At 46.0% G+C, this 15359-nt stretch overlaps 1 protein-coding gene across 1 annotated transcript; it reads left to right on the top strand.

Annotated features, from left to right (window-relative positions):
• The first annotated feature begins 333 nt into the window (after positions 1-333).
• On the top strand, positions 334-14699 carry LOC143577496 (uncharacterized protein At2g33490-like). The gene is made up of 11 exons (XM_077061312.1): positions 334-514; positions 1241-1313; positions 1443-1517; positions 1605-1666; positions 1750-1818; positions 1955-1983; positions 2065-2272; positions 13104-13337; positions 13465-13518; positions 13684-14353; positions 14438-14699. The coding sequence occupies exons 1-10, from the start codon at positions 383-385 to the stop codon at positions 14350-14352; spliced, it is 1605 nt and encodes a 534-aa protein (XP_076917427.1). The 5' UTR covers positions 334-382; the 3' UTR covers position 14353; positions 14438-14699.
• Positions 14700-15359: the final 660 nt, after the last annotated feature.

Genomic DNA, 15359 nt, shown 5'->3' with positions numbered 1-15359 from the left:
TATGTATATGTATATGTATATGTATGAAAGGTACAAATAGTCAACGTTGAAGGCCGGAAGTACCGAGATTCCTCCTCCTCAGCAACTTCCATAATAATATTATTTATTATTATTATTATTATTATTATTATTATTATTATTCCCATTCTATTCTGTTAATAATAGTTGAATGAAATTGCGGAAATTTCCATCACCTTCCCTCATTCCTAACGCTAGACTGCGACACCAATAGAATAGAAATACATCGTAATTTCTCCTTCCATGAATTTTCAACCACGCGCCTAACCCTACGCCTACCAATCTCTCCATAATATTAATATATCACAGGTTTCTTTTCTCTACATGTTACCCGCACTGTAATTATTATTATTAATAATACCAAATGAAGTCTTCGTTTGAGAAGTTTGGCCGTAAATTGAACATGTACAAGAACGATAAGAATCATCATCATCATCATCATCATCAGCCTTCTAGTTCTACTACTCATTTGGATGACCTTGATCACGCTTCTAAGGTACGGTTTATTTAAGTTTTGTTTGCTTCTTTGTGATGCTGCATAACATTTGGTTCTGTTTACTTGAATTTTATGTGCAAATTAAGTGACTGTTAGGATTTTTGTTCTGGATTGTGCTAACAATTAGTTTCATAGTTTAATTCAACACCTAGGGCATGGTTTGTGGAATATGGAAGGTTGAAATTAGTTTAATCTCCACTAGAATTACTCGGTGTGATCAATTTTACCATTGTGAGAGTGTAAAATCTGGTTATGCGAGCGGACCAGCTTGATTTTCAATATGTGAGACTATAGAATTTGGTTAGCCGTGGCGAAGCTTGGACGAAAACGCGGAAGAGGGGGGGGGGTTCTGGGCCTAAGTGAAGCCTCACCACTGCTTAGAGTGTTGGGGAATTTGGAAGGTGAGAAACAACTTGATTTTCAGTAAAAAGAAGGCGGTGGCTAGTTGCATTATCCAGGAAATTAAGGCACTAGGGTTCTTTTGAATCAATAATCAGTCAAAGTTTAAGTCAGTAGAGGAGTCGAATCAGTTATCTTTCAATTTTGGATAGAGTGGTAGGTTGGTTGGTTTTGTTGTTGTTTGTAGCGCCTCACTAGTTCGTTTTGGTCTTAATGAAATGCGGCCTTTAAAAGAGAGAGAGAGAGGAGCAATATCCAATTGAGTTAATTTTGCTGAAAGTGTAAGGTCAGTTGCCTGATCAATTGAATTTACCTTTTCTTTTGCAGGATATGCAAGATATTAGAAACTGCTATGATGGATTAATATCCGCTGCTGCAGCAATGACAAATAGTATATTTGGTAGGCTTTTTTTTTCTTTTTTTTTATTCAACATTTGCTAGATGCAAATGTTTTGTTGCACCTAAATTATACGCTCACAAGAAATTTCCGCGAGCAAATAGATAACTCTTTTATATTTTTATGTCTCTGAATTTTCAGAGTCACTACGTGAAGTGGGAGCCTGTTTACTGGACAAAACCATAGTCAATACTGATGGTGAATGCGGTAAAGTAACGTTTGATCTTAGTTATGTATAAACAAATATGTAATTTTTGTATAAACTTTTACTTGACACATTTACTCTTTGTTCAGGAAGAGTGTTATCAACTCTAGGAAATATACAATCAGAACTCCAGAAAGTTGCTGATACTTATGTAAGCATGTTGTTACTGTTGTGTGACTGTGTCTGTTTTTGTTATTTTTCAATAGCACTGACAAATTCCTCTTTATATGTTAGCGTTCATACGTGAGCACGACAATTACAAATCCATCAGAATCTCTGCTATCTGAGCTGCGGAAAGTGGAGGTTTGTCTTTCTGGATCCCCATATAATTAACCGTTGTTATCCGTTATTTATTTATGTACAATTTGGTCAGTAGTTTAATATCATTAGTAGATAAGCAAAATGAGGCACTTATCTTGTTTCTATATTTCTGATGCAGGAGATGAAACTTCAGTGTGATGAAAAAAGGTATATTTTGTTTTTACTATTTTTTTAAAATTAAAGTCAACAGTGAAGCTTTCTAAACTTGACTGCATGCATTATTCTTAGAGAGGCGTATCAAAACATGATGTCACAACAGAAAGAAAAGGGAAAGTTGAGAAATGGAAAGACTGAAACTTTGGTTGCACAAAAATTACAAGAAGCTCAAGATGAGTATAATGACGTAGCTAGATTATGTGTATTTCGGGTCAAATCACTCAAAGAGGGACTATTGCGTATTCTTTTGACACAGGCTACTCGCCATCATGCTGCACAGGTGTCATTTCTATTTATAGTTTTTAGGTGTATTTCGATCGTCATCGTCATCGTCATCGTACTCAGTATATTCCACCAATAGCAATGCTATGGTAGGGTCTGAGGAGGGTAAGATGTAGACAGCCTTACCTCTATCCCATAGGGATAGAGAGGCTGCTTCCGGTGAGACCCCCGGCTCGATAGTAGTTTTGAATCAAGCCTTGGACATAAGACACATAACACTCAATCATCGGGACACCGGCTGATTGGTGCATGTGCCCTTGTCTTTCGGCTATCAACGCCCCCACATGATGCCTGATTAACCTTCCGCCACTTTTAACGTTATTTTCACGTGATTAGTAAAATAACGTCAAAATTAGTGCAATTTTACTTTTGCCCACCCAAGGGTTCATACATATATACATTATATGTGCGCACCGCAAGCAGGGCGTAGGTGTATTTCGATCCTGAAGAAACACTAACCGGACCCCTGACAGATTACTAGTAACCTGGGGGTTGGATAGCTGTTTCCCACGAGGGGTTAGACCCTTGGAAGATGGTTCTTCTGATAACCTGCAAAACAGACACCGTGAGCTCGTCACTGAGAAGGGGGGGGGGGTTCCTCCTTGTGACCACCCTCCGGCGTGAGAATCAGACTAAATTGCTCTTTAAATATAAAAGTATATTAAGAGATTGCTAGAGCAGATATCAGGTATATTATGATGATAATGTGATAATGTAATATGTTGAGATGATCATACCATTTGGGGTATTTATAGCCGAAGGTAGGTTTCCAAGGAGGTATGGCCGGCTGCAACAGTGTTCCTGTTCATCAACAGTAGCCTACGCACGTGCCCTGCTGGTAGTTGGTGGGTAGGTAGCGGCTGATAGCGACGAGGCCTGCTGTATACTATTCCTGTTCCACCAACTGACGGCTACGCACGTGGTATGGCAGTAGTTGGTGAGTAGGCAGCGGCTAATAGTGATACAGTACAGGAGCATGCTGCTCGCCATACTGTATCAGTGAGCTGTCGTATCTCTGATCAGATCTTTCGCCCATACCTCGTCAGGTACAGTAAAAGATCCTTCAGTATACGGACTGGCTTATTTGGGCGGAGTATTCCCCCTCCCGCCTCTGTGCGGGATTGCTCCCGGCTTGGCTCATTCCTTCAGGTGACACTGAATGATCGAGAGCTAAGTGCCTTGTGCGTGTAGCCATGCTGCGCGGGTGGCCTTCCCTAATGGCTTGTATCCGAGGCTGCGGGGACAGGCGGAGTCCTTCACCATTGGGAGGCATTTCCTGCGGGACCAGCTTTGCGTACTGCGCGTAAGGACGTCACGTCTCTGAGCATGGTTGGTCCTGCGGATCCAGTTGGTCTCTGCGCAGACGTCCCTGTTTAAGGTGAGTCTTGCAAGACTCACCTTAAACAGGTGAGTCTTGCATAAGAGGTAGGTCCCAGCAGAGCCCAGTTGGACCCGCAAGACTCACCTTAAACAGGGACGTCTGCGCAGAGACCAACTGGATCCGCAGGACCAACCATGCTCAGAGACGTGACGTCCTTACGCGCAGTACGCAAAGCTGGTCCCGCAGGAAATGCCTCCCAATGGTGAAGGACTCCGCCTGTCCCCGCAGCCTCGGATACAAGCCATTAGGGAAGGCCACCCGCGCAGCATGGCTACACGCACAAGGCACTTAGCTCTCGATCATTCAGTGTCACCTGAAGGAATGAGCCAAGCCGGGAGCAATCCCGCACAGAGGCGGGAGGGGGAATACTCCCGCCCAAATAAGCCAGTCCGTATACTGAAGGATCTTTTACTGTACCTGACGAGGTATGGGCGAAAGATCTGATCAGAGATACGACAGCTCACTGATACAGTATGGCGAGCAGCATGCTCCTGTACTGTATCACTATTAGCCGCTGCCTACTCACCAACTACTGCCATACCACGTGCGTAGCCGTCAGTTGGTGGAACAGGAATAGTATACAGCAGGCCTCGTCGCTATCAGCCGCTACCTACCCACCAACTACCAGCAGGGCACGTGCGTAGGCTACTGTTGATGAACAGGAACACTGTTGCAGCCGGCCATACCTCCTTGGAAACCTACCTTCGGCTATAAATACCCCAAATGGTATGATCATCTCAACATATTACATTATCACATTATCATCATAATATACCTGATATCTGCTCTAGCAATCTCTTAATATACTTTTATATTTAAAGAGCAATCTAGTCTGATTCTCACGCCGGAGGGTGGTCACAAGGAGGAACCCCCCCTTCTCAGTGACGAGCTCACGGTGTCTGTTTTGCAGGTTATCAGAAGAACCATCTTCCAAGGGTCTAACCCCTCGTGGGAAACAGCTATCCAACCCCCAGGTTACTAGTAATCTGTCAGGGGTCCGGTTAGTGTTTCTTCATTGGCGCCATCCGTGCATAAAGCTAGAACTACAATTTTCTCCAGTTTTTTCAAACTTTTACAAAGATGGTTAGAGAAATTCCGGTAACCACAACCCCAGCTACTGGGATGAACACCGGCAACACAGTTTTTACAAACACTACCCCGACTACCGAAGCCGGGGCAAGTGAAGTAAATTTTACGAACACTACCCCACTTACCAAAGCTGGGGCAAGTGCAGTAAATGATCGCCTACTGGGATCCACCGATACCCAGTTTGAGAAACGAAGACTCCCCCGCCAGACTCTCGATGAAGTTAAGGCATGGGCGGAGGCACGACAAAAGGAATTCCAGGCTGAGTTGGACGAACGCTTGCGTTCCGTGCAACAGGCCGACGAATTCGAATACTGGGAGGATGACTCGGAGGAATCCGACTCCGACCCGAACCCTCGCCATAGGGCAAAAGGGAAGCGTAAGGAAACGGAATCCCAACCGAAAAGGCATTTTGGACAAACCTTCAAACCAAAAAGCACAGGTGGAAGTCCACGAGACTTCTCTAAAACGTTCAGACCAAACGTTGCAAATGCAGGAACGTCCAAATTTGCAAGGGACATTGCTGAAGCAATCGCCCCAAAGAGTGCCAAACAAATGCCCAACATAGGCACATATGACGGTATATCTGATCCAGACGATCATTTGAACAGGTTCATAGCAGGGGCAACCGTCAGCAATTGGACGGAACCCACGTGGTGTTACATGTTCCAAATGACGCTGGTTGGGGCTGCTAGAGCATGGTTCGATCGTCTACCGGTCAACCACATCTACGACTGGGCAGACTTCCAACAGAAGTTTAGCCAACACTTCAGCCAGCAACGAAAGTATACCGAGGAGCAATGGACAATCCTCAAATGCATACGAGAGGAAGATGAATCTCTGCCAAACTTCATCACTCGCTTCAACTCAAAGAAGCTAAGTTTGGGCAATATCAGCGAAGATCTTGTTCGCGCTGCCTTCATCCAGGGCGCACATGACCCAGAGCTCATCCGCACCCTAACGGGTAAAGATGGCATGCCATCCACATGGGATGGCATCATGACAGCAGCAAAACGCTATGCGGAAACAGAGAAGCAACTGGGTAGAGATCTCCCACAGAGCACAAACCTCTACACCCAGAGGACGAGAGAAGACAACGTCCTCACCGCCCGACTAAATAAAAAACGAATGCTAGGCATTTGGCAGTCAAGGGTAAACTTTGACACCTCATCCGGCTTGCAACATCGGTTGGGCGGAAGGGATAATGTACAGTCGCACCGGAACTCCAGATGGACGCCACTCACCAAAAGCGTCACTGAGATATTCGCCACTGAAGAGCTCCCATGGCCAAAGCCTCCAATAATCCGACATCGTCACGATGCTGATCGGAGCAAATACTGTGACTTTCACAAGACAAAGGGCCACAACACTGAAGAATGCATAGATGTAAAAGATATGGTCGAAGCATTTGTCAGAGATGGGACGCTCGCGCACCTCGTGGCGTAATAAAGGCTGAGCAGGCGGGTGCGTATAGAACCCCAGCTGGGGAAAACATGAATCAATTCCAGCTTCAAAATCGAGACTACATGCTGCGTAAAGAACGAGATCCCGAACCAGGTGCGTATCGGCTCGATGGCACTCCCATCCCAACATGGAAGGGAGCTCATTTACACAGTCTGCATGTAAATCAATTCCAATTTGTAAAGAAAAGGCCAAGAGCCACTTCTAATGGAAATGATTCTCTTTAAGAACACCGAAGCTGATGATTTTACATTTATACTTTTCTGAACTAATATGCCGGTTTTCACCGCATAATTACGTCGTCATTGCATGGGAAGGCGATCCTACCCGCACGAACCCAGCAACGTGACAAACCTTCACGCAGGTCAGTTGAAGGGGAAAAAGTTCAGCACCCAAAAATGAAAGTGCCGGTCTATCCGCATGAATCATTAAGGAAACTGAATAATAACCTAACAACCGCGCGTCGAACGGTTAAACTATCCAACACTGGTGACGGCATTCACATTACGTGAAGTCGTTGCGTGGGAAGGCGGTCTTACCCGCACGAACCCAATAACGTGGCAAACCTTCACGCAGGTCAGTTGAAGGAGAAGAGTTCAATTATCCCATTAAATGAAAGTGCCGGTCTATCCGCATGAATCATGAAAGGAAAATGAACACTAACCTATCGACAACCGCGCGTCGAACGGTTCAAAACAAAATTCTTAAAAAGGATAAGGAAAACCTACACGCAGGTCAGATAAGGGTAAAGTTTTGCCATCCTACTAAGTGCAAGTGACGGTTCTACCCGCACAATCACGAAAGAGGAAGCAAAACTTCACACCTACTATCAACCACGTTCAAAGGTTCACTTATCCTCAAAAGATGAGAAAAACCTACACGCAGGTCAGATATGGGTAAAGTTTTGCCATCCTACTAAGTGCAAGTGACGGTTCTACCCGCACAATCACGAAAGAGGAAGCAAAACTTCACACCTACTATCAACCACGTTCAAAGGTTCACTTATCCTCAAAAGATGAGAAAAACCTACACGCAGGTCAGATATGGGTAAAGTTTTGCCATCCTACTAAGTGCAAGTGACGGTTCTATCCGCACAATCACGAAAGAGGAAGCGAAACTTTAACCCATTATCAACCACGTTCAAAGGTTAACTTATTCTAAACACTTGAAAAATTGCTAATTTAAACTAAGTATGCAAGTCATAAGTTTATAAAGCAAGGAACCCAAGGAAGGAAATAACAATCTTAGCAAAAAGATTAATATTTCAAGAATATATTACAAGAATGGCCGGGTAACTACCCGCCTAAAAAAAAACATAAAACTATACAAGTCTATCTTAGCAATGGGAAGGGATCTTCAGGATCAAGCTTCAGGGCCGCTTCCACTTGGACCCGCTCCGTCAGAAGAACGGGGTGGTTCGAGGAACGCTTTGAGGACAGCTAACCCATCATCAGCAGCAGCTACTTCGTCCACCTTCTCCACCACTGGATGCGGGAAGGCGACGTATTGGTTCAGTGCTTGGTCATAAATGGCTTCGGTATCCACATCGAACAAAGGGAAGTTGGAAGGCGGGACGCCTTTCTCAACAAACCCTAGACCAAGCAGGAAGCCGGCCTTTTCCCCATCCTCATGAGAAGCGTTGAGGGCTGCGGTCATAGCATCATCGTAAGAGGTCTCTGAAAAGACCCGACGCACAACCTACAAAGAAAACACAAGTATTAGAACCTTTTCTTACAAAAGAAAAGCGTGAAGATAAAACTAAACATACCTGAGGCAACGCTTCTCGAAGAAGCCATTGGAGGGCAGCTTGAGCTTCGTTATGGGCGCGTTCGGCTTCGCTCTTGTTAAGGTTGGCAGGTAAAACTTCCTTTGCGGCAGCCTCTTCGACGCCCTTAAGTTTCCGCTCGGTGTGGTCAAGCACCCCCCTCTGGTCCAGGATTTCCTGGAGTTTCTTGGCATCTTCCATTGCCAAGGCATCATGAGCGCGTTGGAGAGCCTCTAATTTGGCCTTGAGCTCCTCATTCTCCACACGCAAAGGCTCAGCAACGGCTTCAGCCTTGGCAGCCCTCTCGGTTGCGTTTCGCGCAGTCTCCCTGGCCAGCCGAAGCTGTTCATTCACAGCTTGGGCAGCCTTGGAGCGGGCCTCGAGTCGCGCCTGAACTTCAACCTCGAGGGCCTTGAAGGCCTTCTCCTTGTCGGCGGCAGCTGCCGCCAGCTGTTGGTTCTCCTCCCGAAGAGCACGCGCCTCAGATATGTCCTTGGCGCGAGCTGCTTTCAACTTGTCGTTTTCACGACAAAGCAGCTCGACGCGCGGCTGCATCCGGGCCTGGAGAACCCGAAGCTCATTAGTTAGCCTACCCTCCTGGTAGCTAACCATGGCTTCCCCCAACGCACCCGGAGGAGCAGCGTGGCGAGCCCAGTCCACGCACTCCACAGGTGTGCGAAGGGTTGTTCCTCGGCGTATGTTCCATCGAGGAACATACCCTTCATTGGAATCCGACACTGCAAAAGAAACAAAAGCAGTAAGGAAAAGATGATAAAAAACATAAGGGAAAAAGAAAGGAACCCTACGCACCTGTAGGGTCAATGACAGGCCGATAGCCGCCAAACCCATCACCTGAACCTAAAGGAAATCCATCCAACAGGTCAGGCAGACGGGAAGGTGGCAAAGATCGGCGGGAAGCCATGCGCGTACCTGATGGTCCGGCCATCGGTGCCGGTGGCGCGGGCATGGTGGCAGCCGCCGTGGTCGCCGTTGTGGTCGCCGCCGTGGTCGCCGCCTTGTAAGCAGCAGCAGTAACCGCCGGCTCTGTGAAGGATGCTGTAAAAATCGCACTCACAGCCGGCGGTGACGTCATCACTGCCGGAACAGTTGGCTCAAAGGAATGAGCAACTGGACCAGCGGATGCAGGCGCAGGCGCCTGGGTCGACGCCTCAGGAAGGCTGACCGAGCCTACCGTCATTGGCGGGGAGATACTCCCCTGCGGTTCACCCCGAAATGCGTCAACATCCACGCCTGCACAAAGAAGAAAGTGTTAAGATAAATTTAAGAAGTAATAAATCTGCAAAGACATTATGATTGTACTTACGGGTTTTCTTGACCCTGAACGTACGGACGGGCGGGGAGGAACCCGATGGAGCCGGCCTCTTGGTACCGGTCACCGTCGTCTTCGTTGGTTCTCCGGAGGTAACGGTCGTAGCCTCCGGAACAGTGGTCTTCTCACCACCGGGCTTCCCCGCCACCTCTTCACTATCTGACTCCGAGTCAGATAGAACCACCGGACCAGCCGTGGAGGCCTTCTCCTTCCCTTTCCCGCCGGCAGCAGCTTTCTTCTTCCGCACCAATGGAGGAGCATCTGAGGATTCCTCAGAAGAAGACAGGTCAAGAATTCCAACAGCGGGTACAGCATTAAGGGGTTGAGGAAAGAATATCGCCTTACCTGGCCGCCGGTGGCTCAGGATCTCGTGGCCCAGCGGATAGACCTCCACAAAACGATCCGCCGTTTGCTCCAGGATGGGCAACTCGCCCTCGTCCAGAGCACGAGTACCCATCCGCGCGGGACCGTCGGTTTCCCGCGGGAACAGAAGCGACTCCAAATTATTTCCCTCTGAAAGAAAAGAAACAGTTAGAAGACAAACTTGTATCAAAAAGAAAGACAAGACATACCATAGGGAATAGAGTTCAAACCGTATTCGAGAAGGATGGGAACCTGAGACGCATCTTTCCACACCCGGCTCATCCCTAACATAACCATCCCGGATTCCGCAAACCGGTAAACCGGAGATTGGATCCGGGATATCTTCGAAAACCATTCCGCCTCCTGGTAGTTGGGGGCGTGAAGGCTCGGTATCGCTTGGCCATTTTTAAACTTCATGGCAAGGGGGATGGCGCGGGCAGAAATGTAGAAGAATTCCTGCTTCCACGCGCGAAGACTGCGCTCGGTGTCGCAAATCTTCAGACCCTTAATACGGGTCGTCAAGGTGTACCACCCCTGGATGCACCTCCAGGTATAGAAGGTCATCAGGCGGTCCACATGGGGCTCGATGCCCAAAATCCGGCACACCCACTCAAAATGGCGAATCTTGGCGATCGCCATGGGGTGCAGCTCGGTCAAATGAACACCGTGCCTCTCAAGGACACGGTAAACAAATTTTGTCAACAGGAATCTAAGATTCCCATAGACAAAAAATGCAGCATAAACCCCGATCTTGCCTCTGGGGGCATCATACACGGTCTGGTGGGATTCAGGAAACTCAGGCTCGAGATGATCGAGCATGAACTTCCTGACAACATACCGGTACTGATCGCCGGGCAGAGCACACTGGCACTCGCCAGCAGTACCCCTGTCGTCAGCTATAGCTTCAGCATCACGAGAAGACATCTTGCAGAGACAGAAGAGAACGATTTCGAGAGAATGCTCGATTGAATAAAGGAGTATTCGCCGGAAATCGCCTTAAAGATGAAGAGAAAAGTAAAAAGTGTGAATTGAAAATAACCCTCTACCCCTTTATATAGTAATCGCAATTAATGCGGTGAATTTAATGCGGAGGAGAGAGAAATCGAATGTGCAATGAAACTATGACACGTGGCAAAAAGCAAGCTGGCAACAGCTGTTGAAAGGACGTGTACCAGTAATTTCGCGGCCACGCGCCCGAAAAATCGCGCCCACGCGCCTGAAAAAGCGACTGGAATGACCATGTTCTGTCACGTCACCATAACTTCCTGCACGTCCTGACACAGTCAGAAGAAACCGTCGCACGACGTTTCAGAGGTTTGGACTGTTCTGATCTTTTCACCAACTCTTCGAATTTCAAAATTCAAAATTCGAAAATATTAAAAAGTAAGCGGGAAAATACCCCTTTACCCCTTGGCAAACAAGTAACCGTAAGACGGATGCGGGTACAGTGTAAAGGCAAAACCCTTCACACACCTAGCACCCGCAGGGAATTGAAGCCAAATAAACCTTGGCAAACAAGTAACCGTAAGACGGATGCGGGTACAGTGTAAAGGCAAAACCCTTCACATACCTAGCACCCGCAGGGAATTGAAGCCAAATAAACCTTGGCAAACAAGTAACCGTAAGACGGATGCGGGTACAGTGTAAAGGCAAAACCCTTCACATACCAAGCACCCGCAGAGAATTGAAGCCAAGTACCTCGGCAACCAAGTAACTATAAGACGGCTGCGGGTACAGTGTTCAGGCAAAACCCTTCACATACCTAGCACCCGCAGGGAATTGACGCCAGGAATACCTTGGAAGTAAAGTAACCGTAAGACGAGCGCAGGTAGAGTGTTAAGGCAAAACCCTTCACATACCTAGCGCTCCGCTGGGAATTGAAACCAAGAAGGATCTTCTGGGCAATGCTTGCGGAAACGGAAATAACATCCCCGCATAGCGGGAACGTCGAGAACTACGTTGTTTGAAGCTCCAGGATGGAATTGGTGGTCTTAACATAATTGATCACTATGTTCAAAACTACCAAAACCTCATGGAAAATCCATACAACTGGGACTCAATGCTCCTGACTTGCGAGGAGGTTACAGACCTACCCGCATCATACCCAAAGACCAAGCAGGAAACTCGGGCATTTCTGCAAGTGACAAGGACTTCCGCGGAAAGAATCCCCATGGAAAACCTTACAAAACCCCTTTTCAAAACCCTTTGCTCAAGTCCAAAAGTTCACCTCACTTTATTAAACACTCAGGAGAAGAACATTGGACTGGGGGGACTTGAAGAGGTAGGTCCCAGCAGAGCCCAGTTGGACCCGCAAGACTCACCTTAAACAGGGACGTCTGCGCAGAGACCAACTGGATCCGCAGGACCAACCATGCTCAGAGACGTGACGTCCTTACGCGCAGTACGCAAAGCTGGTCCCGCAGGAAATGCCTCCCAATGGTGAAGGACTCCGCCTGTCCCCGCAGCCTCGGATACAAGCCATTAGGGAAGGCCACCCGCGCAGCATGGCTACACGCACAAGGCACTTAGCTCTCGATCATTCAGTGTCACCTGAAGGAATGAGCCAAGCCGGGAGCAATCCCGCACAGAGGCGGGAGGGGGAATACTCCCGCCCAAATAAGCCAGTCCGTATACTGAAGGATCTTTTACTGTACCTGACGAGGTATGGGCGAAAGATCTGATCAGAGATACGACAGCTCACTGATACAGTATGGCGAGCAGCATGCTCCTGTACTGTATCACTATTAGCCGCTGCCTACTCACCAACTACTGCCATACCACGTGCGTAGCCGTCAGTTGGTGGAACAGGAATAGTATACAGCAGGCCTGGTCGCTATCAGCCGCTACCTACCCACCAACTACCAGCAGGGCACGTGCGTAGGCTACTGTTGATGAACAGGAACACTGTTGCAGCCGGCCATACCTCCTTGGAAACCTACCTTCGGCTATAAATACCCCAAATGGTATGATCATCTCAACATATTACATTATCACATTATCATCATAATATACCTGATATCTGCTCTAGCAATCTCTTAATATACTTTTATATTTAAAGAGCAATCTAGTCTGATTCTCACGCCGGAGGGTGGTCACAAGGAGGAACCCCCCCCCCCTTCTCAGTGACGAGCTCACGGTGTCTGTTTTGCAGGTTATCAGAAGAACCATCTTCCAAGGGTCTAACCCCTCGTGGGAAACAGCTATCCAACCCCCAGGTTACTAGTAATCTGTCAGGGGTCCGGTTAGTGTTTCTTCAGATCCATTTACTTAATTAATGACCTAGGTTCATATATGCTATAACGGGTCAGGTGGGTAAAACAATGGTCAAAGGGATTGCACTTTTGCACCTCTACCTTATATGACAGTTTATATGTCACTTTCTTTTATGTTCTTCTGAGGTGGATAATTTTTTTTTTGAATTTTTTCTTTACTCTCCTGAGCAGTTGGATTTCTTTCGCAAGGGTTGTAAAGCTCTTGAAGCAGTTGATCCCGTCATAAGAATTGTTGCTGAGAAGCAGCGGATTGATTACCAACTCAGTGAACTTGACAATGGGGATTCTGGGGCTGGTGAAGACATAAATAGCTATGAGACAATCGATGACGGGGAACTGAGTTTTGATTATCGACAAAAAAAGCCAGGGCTTGATAATGTTACCACATCATCGTATCACTTGGAGGTAATCTGCTTACAGCACAAATCATACATGTTGATTATATCTTTTAAATCTTATAATAATGGAAACTTTTATATATTTTGCACTCTTTAGCATATCAGTTATTAATTTAGTAAGTTGTATATTGCAGGTAGACACTGTAGATATGCCGCATCTTCAAGTTCCAACATTAGGGAATACAGAGGTATGCAAGTTAAATCACTCATATACTACCACTTTACAACAAATCAGCCATCTTTTGGTAGATTGAGGACCCTTTGGTTGACTTTGCTTGACCAAATTCTGATGAACCTGTTAGTGAATTTATCATGTTTTTTGAACTTTTTCACACAATTCTTGTGTTCTGCAGATGAATCATATGCAAGCTCGGGTCAGCAGTTATTCCGCACCATTATACCCCGAGAAGATAAACTCTTCTGAAAAACCAAAGGAATCACAAACCCCGAGGAAATTTCACTCTTATGTACTACCTTCACCCGTTGATGCCAAAAGCCCGAATTCAAAGTCACCTACGCCAGTTCCTTACACCAACCCATTCAGCAAATCACCAAAACCATTGACCGTTGACCACGAGAAACCCGAAAGAGATTTTGATAACAATAACACATCAAGATCTGTTTCCACCTCTATGCAGTTACCCACTCCTTCACATAGTGGATTTGATAGTAAATTAGTTCATAGACAAGCTTATTCTGGCCCGTTACCACCATCTAAGCCGTTTTCGGTTTCACCTCAGCCCCTATCTTCACCTAAAATAAGTGAGCTTCATGAGCTTCCTAGGCCTCCTGGCGGTGTACAATTCTCCAAACCGGTGGTTAATTCTGGTGGTGGGACCGGAGCATATTCGGGCCCCATAGCGACCCGTCTTCCACCACCGCCATTAGTCGTTCCTCGAAGTTTTTCTGTTCACTCTACCAACCCGAGTCCACAAATAACAGGTGGCAGGCCACGAGAAGTGTTATCTCCTCCGCTCACTCCTATTTCACTTTTGAATACGAAGTCTACAAACCGCACCTAAGGTAATTTTGATACCAGTATCAAAATTAAGACATGTCATTATACATTTATACCTATTAATATTTTGATTGATTGGGTTTTTGCAGGGTAATTAAGCTGATTTGTGTTGAGCTTGAACATAGGTGTTTTCATTGTTGGGAGACACATATGTAAATATAATGAAATTCTTGTGGCTGCCTTGGTTATTGCACATAATAGAGATTCCTGGATTTTCCAGATTTACTTATTTTGTTGATTAGTTTTAGTTTGTATGTGGTTATTGTGCAAAGTATTTATGGATCATAAATGGACACTAGTGTAAGAATAATTCGATTTTGGATTGTAATGTATAACATCTAACATGTTTAATGAACGGTTTGTGTTGACGTTGACTTGTTTAATTAAACGTGCTTTGTTGGGTTGACCGGTTAAACATGTTTAATTAAATGTGTTGTGTTGCATCATTCATGTTATTGAACTGGTTACATGTAATCATGTTAAACATGTCGTGCTCAGATTGAATAGTCGTGTTAAATGTGTCATGTCAAACGTAACTTGTTTAACCCAACAAGGTTTTGCCCGCTCTAAACTATGCAATGTTGCAAACTGTATTGTCGGGGCCTGCTAAGAGTGTCCAAAGTATTAACTGTTGGTTGAGATGTCTATCCTTACTATTTGTCATAAGTTAAAGGTAGAAGGCACGATGCCAATCTCACAACGTTTAATAACCCTTCATTTTTTCATGATAAAGTGCTTCAAAGCCATGACTCAATAGCATTGGTTGACCCGTAGTTACACGCTCGGAGTTCTATAGCCGTAGCTCATTTATTTTAACTGTAAACTTTTATAAACAAAGCGACAACAGCCACACCGCACCCGTCACAACCCGGAGGGAGCAGCCCACTGAACAACAAACTACATGAACTTAAACTTACACCAATTCTCCCACTCTATGCTTTTACAATTAGAATGGTGTTTAAACCAAAGAAAACCTAAAGATTTAATATCTTCTATAATCTCTTCAATCTT

Source organism: Bidens hawaiensis, unplaced genomic scaffold (genome assembly GCF_021521415.1).
Source record: "Bidens hawaiensis isolate Kalapana, Puna unplaced genomic scaffold, B.hawaiensis_p1.1 tig00028714_1, whole genome shotgun sequence".
Classification (NCBI taxonomy): Eukaryota; Viridiplantae; Streptophyta; class Magnoliopsida; order Asterales; family Asteraceae; genus Bidens; species Bidens hawaiensis.
Note: the sequence above shows the minus strand (reverse complement) of the source record. Positions and strands in the feature narration are given on the sequence as shown.

Coding starts and splice junctions, on each gene's coding strand:
- LOC143577496 (XM_077061312.1), top strand. CDS start 383: ATGAAGTCTTCGTTTGAGAAGTTTGGCCGTAAATTGAACATGTACAAG. Junction 13,338..13,464: donor CATCATCGTATCACTTGGAG/GTAATCTGCTTA, acceptor TGTATATTGCAG/GTAGACACTGTAGATATGCC. Junction 13,519..13,683: donor CAACATTAGGGAATACAGAG/GTATGCAAGTTA, acceptor TGTGTTCTGCAG/ATGAATCATATGCAAGCTCG.